At 38.9% G+C, this 5,000-nt stretch overlaps 1 protein-coding gene across 1 annotated transcript; it reads right to left on the reverse strand.

Annotated features, from left to right (window-relative positions):
• Positions 1 to 1,788: 1,788 nt before the first annotated feature.
• On the reverse strand, positions 1,789 to 4,574 carry LOC135089919 (actin-3, muscle-specific-like). The gene is made up of 2 exons (XM_063986105.1): positions 4,506 to 4,574; positions 1,789 to 3,588 (listed from the first exon to the last, which is right to left on the reverse strand). The coding sequence occupies exon 2, from the start codon at positions 3,562 to 3,564 to the stop codon at positions 2,434 to 2,436; it is 1,131 nt and encodes a 376-aa protein (XP_063842175.1). The 5' UTR covers positions 3,565 to 3,588; positions 4,506 to 4,574; the 3' UTR covers positions 1,789 to 2,433.
• Between the last annotated feature and the right edge of the window lie 426 nt (positions 4,575 to 5,000).

Below are 5,000 nucleotides of genomic sequence, written 5' to 3' on the forward strand. Positions count from 1 at the left end.
GAGTATGAGCGGCATCAATGTTGAACTAGTCAAGAATGAAAATAACGTTCAGGACTGTGTCAGTGAAGTTTCAATGGTTTTCGTAGCCATACAATGGTAATAGTTGCTCTGGAAAAGGGACAAGTGTATCTTAGAACTTAGATCCAGATATATGCAACTTGTCTTTCTTTTACTTATTTATTTATATTTAATGTCTTTGAAACTAGTGCTAAGATAAACTTATATACATTTATTTACCTGTCATACTTAACTAAATTTTTTCACCAATGTTATAAAAAGTTGTTCATGTATTTCAAAGGGAATAGCATATCGAAACAAAACACATGAATCTAAGTTTGTATTATGCAGAATCCTTACACATCGTTCGTATTTTTTCAATCTCAGTGACAAAAAACAGGTGTGTCTGAAGCCTGCTTTAGCATTTTTCTATTTCGGCCTTTGGTCAAATACTCTAATTTGGTTTTTGTCTTAGTAGTAGGCTGTCGATGTAGACAAGAGTCGTCCTTCTTAAACGGTTTCAAGATGTTTATTAAATTGTTAATTGGTAGAAAAGAAAACTCAGATTTCCAGAGAGAAAATATTTTTCTTTGTTTATTTTTCGACATGAAACTTGTAAACTTTCAGAGGTGGATAAACGACAAAATAAGTAATACGTTTCGATTAATCGAGAAAGCACATATGTATACTGCTTAGTGGATGTTACCAATCGATATTAATTTTGTTGCCCGGTTATAGATTAGGAAGAAGATATTTGTTGAGGTCTAGTGTATTTGGAATAGGTTTTGGTTTAGGACAAGAAGTAAATGCTTATGTTGTTGTTGCTGTTTTATTTTTTATTTCATTATTTTATAATTATGCTATTTGTTTTGTTGAAAAGCAATTTTGTATTGCTCGATAGATATAATTTGTGCACCTAAGGAGGAAAAGAAAATAAGGAAAGAAGGAGAGAGAGAGAGAGAGAGAGAGAGAGAGAGAGAGAGAGAGAGAGAGAGAGAGAGAGAGAGAGAGAGAGAGAGAGAGAGAGAGAGAATCTCATTCTGCTATTAATTCTTATCTAGCATTGATAGCATAAAAAAACGAACCAGTGAAAATTTATATACTTATAAGAAAAAGAGAAAGAAAAAAGGAAAAGAAAAGCCATACGTATTCAGGACATGAGATGCTGGCCCACATGAGCTAGGACGGAATTAGCTTGTGTATGGGTGTGGCGAGGTGGGCGTTGGTGTGGTAGGGGGATGCAAGGGAGTGAAAGGGGTGGTAGTGGTCCTCCAGCCTACCCGTACATGGGCATTGGCAGTGGTAAGTGTTTGTGGGGGGATGAGATGTAGATAAAGGAGAGAGAGAGAGAGAGAGAGAGAGAGAGAGAGAGAGAGAGAGAGAGAGAGAGAGAGAGAGAGAGAGAGAGAGAGAGAGAGAGAGAGAGAGAGAGAGAATTTACTTTGAGGAATCATAAATATATTTATAGAGTCTGTTACTTTATCTTAATTTAGTTTCCGGTCACTGCTTTTCATATGGGACGGATTTCGTCCTCGTCCTTAAAGGAAAGGGTGTTTGTATTTAGTAAGTTAGAATGTCAGAACTGTTAAATAAGTGATAGCTTGGCCTATCTAGGGAAGTTCTGTCAAGGAAATTTTTATGTTGAAGCCATAAACGTCTCGCAAAATGAAAATTGCGACACTGATACGTCACATTTACATAATGAATGAAGTCCAGAGTAAGAAAAAAGAAAGGATAAAGAGGAAGGGAAAATGTGGATAGCAAAAAGGGGGAAAGGGAATGAAGGAAATATTCAATCGATGATAAATTTTAGTAAGATATCTCACATATGAAAAAAAAAATTGTATGGATTCATGTGCATGCATGTATTTGTTTACAACGGTTCGGATAATGAAAGTTGAAAAGCTTGGCTTGGTGCTCATAGGTGAAGGGCTGGGGAATATCAACTTCAGCACATAGGAGGTGGCACTTCTGTGACTGTTGGTCATGAGGCTAGATTTAATGTAGTGATTTTTATGAATCACTGAAGGAACCTAAACGAGCTGTACATTTAAAAATAGCATCATAATAAAATATCTAATTAAGTGAGAGGTTACTTTAATTATATGGTCAGTCACTGGTAATACATATATTTGATCGAATAGCTTTGTCCAAAATCTAACATAGAAAATATTCTGACACGTTTTAGGTATAGTATATTCAAGTTTCTTATATATAAGGGACTGAAAGAATAATATTTGTGTTAAATGAACGTATGTTTGGAAATATTGAAATATATATAACTTCAAAAATAGAAATGCAAGAAAGATAACAAAAGAATAACGTGAAACTTTCAGCTGTGAAAGATATCTTAGCAGATATCACATTCAATTGTTTATTTATCCAAAAAATATATTTCTTGTGTAGTCTGAATCTATTAATCATTATATGTACATTTTAGAAGCACTTGCGATGGACAATGCCAGGTCCGGATTCATCATACTCTTCTTTAGTAATCCACATGGCTTGGAAGGTAGAAAGGGATGCCAGAATGGAGCCACCGATCCAGACAGAATATTTGCGCTCTGGTGGAGCAATGATCTTGATTTTGATGGTAGAAGGAGCCAGGGCAGTAATTTCTTTTTGCATGCGGTCAGCAATACCAGGGTACATGGTGGTGCCGCCAGACAGCACATTATTGGCGAACAGATCCTTCCTGATATCAATGTCGCACCTCATGATGGAGTTGTAAACGGTTTCGTGGATGCCGACAGATTCCATACCCAGGAAGGAAGGCTGGAAGAGGGACTCGGGGCAGCGGAAGCGCTCGTTGCCGATGGTGATGACCTGACCGTCGGGAAGCTCGTACGATTTCTCGAGGGAAGAGGAGGCAGCAGCTAAATTCATTTCATTTTCGAAGTCAAGAGCTACATAGCAAAGCTTCTCTTTGATGTCGCGAACGATTTCTCGCTCAGCTGTTGTTGTGAAGGAGTAGCCACGCTCAGTCATGATCTTCATTAGATAGGCTGTCAAGTCACGGCCAGCCAAGTCAAGACGCAGAATGGCGTGGGGAAGGCAGTAACCTTCATAGATAGGGACGGTGTGAGTAACACCATCACCAGTATCGAGCACGATACCAGTAGTACGGCCAGAGGCGTACAGGGACAGGACAGCCTGGATGGCCACGTACATGGCAGGGGTGTTGAATGTTTCAAACATGATCTGGGTCATCTTCTCACGGTTGGCCTTGGGGTTGAGGGGAGCCTCAGTGAGCAGGACGGGGGATTCCTCAGGAGCAACGCGGAGTTCATTGTAGAAGGAGTGGTGCCAGATCTTCTCCATGTCGTCCCAGTTGGTGATGATTCCGTGCTCGATGGGGTACTTGAGAGTCAGGATACCTCGCTTGCTCTGGGCCTCGTCGCCGACGTAGGCATCCTTCTGACCCATGCCGACCATCACACCCTGGTGACGAGGTCGGCCGACGATGGAGGGGAACACAGCTCGGGGAGCATCATCGCCAGCGAAGCCGGCTTTTACCATCCCAGAACCGTTGTCCACAACAAGGGCTGTAGCTTCGTCGTCACACATGGTTGTGCAGGTGGATCAGAAGGGCTGCAAAAAACAAAAAAAAAAAAAAAAGGGGAGCATAAGGTACTCGAGACATTCTAGTATTTCTTACAGTGTTATTTTGGTGCTTTGATATGCTTGCTCTTTCATTTTGCCTAAGTTAGTGTTTTGGCTAAAGCAAGTGATAGTTTATTTTATTCTGTAAATTAGTTTCATGAGGACTACAAGCAGAAGGTTTTGTGATTTTGCGTGTAATGATTATGATTTTATTATGTATGAAGGGTATTTGCAGTTAGCCAATAAGACGTGAAAATTTCAACCACTTAATAAACTTAAAATTGATATATCTTCCCCTTAATGCTTTCCACCAGGGCACCAGTGCTCTGAGAGGTCATTTCTAGAGTGTACTCGTAAAAGATTGTCAGGGACAGTTTTCCGCTCAGTTTGATTCGTGGAGCTTGTGTAACTTTCTTTTTTCTCCTACGATTTACATTTATTTGTTCATTGGATCACTAATAAAGGAAGAAGTTTCAGAGGTGATACGAGTATAGTAGGTAAACTAATAGTAAATTTAAATTCTTTTGTGTAAGTGCATTGTTACACTATCGATTTCCATACAAGAATATAATTCAGATCTTCTAAGGCACTGAATATGTTATCAAATGGGTGATTAACGTGCTCAAAAAGTGAGTTTTTAGTTTTATTCTATATAAGTACGTGGTTATTTTCTCTGCGTGATTACAGATAGCCTTGAAAACTTTGAGTATTTTATTTTTTTATTTATTTATTTTTTTATAAATGGAGATTCTATCGTATCACTGAATGTCTTATTTCTATACGAGGTAACAACTTAGTTAACACTCAACTCGAACTTGAGAAATGAAATGAATATGTTTCTCGTACGAGAAATGAGCTTAAATCCTGAATGCCTACGACGCATCCAGGACACTTTCAGCACGTACACAGATCCTGTCGTATCCTGAGTCTGAAGTACACTAGAGGCAGGTGGTGTCAGAAGCGCCTTATATACCCTCCATGTGCTTCCCTCAGAAGGTGAGAGACCGCAGTTGACTCATTAGTCTGGCAGGTAGAGGGGAGGGACGGGAGGGTGGTGTAATGCATCCAAATATTATCCAAGCTTCTCCCGTATGCCTCATAAATCATGACCAAGGTGTTGAATGTTGCTTGGCGTGCAACCGTGAAATTGGCTATTAAGAGTGTAAATATAAGTCTCTGCAGGTTAACCTTTTTTGTTCGATCTTAAATATATCTTAAATATAAATATATATCTTACGTTATATGCGAAATTACTATTTAAAGTGATTTTTTTTTCTTTTTTTTTTAGAATCTTGAAAGGTTGTGTCTGATTATCTTCTCAAGAAACCCAAATTAAGTACTTCGTTAGCTTGAAGGTCGGCCACACGTCTAAACCTTGAATTATTAAATGTAAGCCTGAA

The sequence above is a fragment of the Scylla paramamosain genome, chromosome 34 (genome assembly GCF_035594125.1).
Source record: "Scylla paramamosain isolate STU-SP2022 chromosome 34, ASM3559412v1, whole genome shotgun sequence".
In the NCBI taxonomy this organism is placed as follows: domain Eukaryota; kingdom Metazoa; phylum Arthropoda; class Malacostraca; order Decapoda; family Portunidae; genus Scylla; species Scylla paramamosain.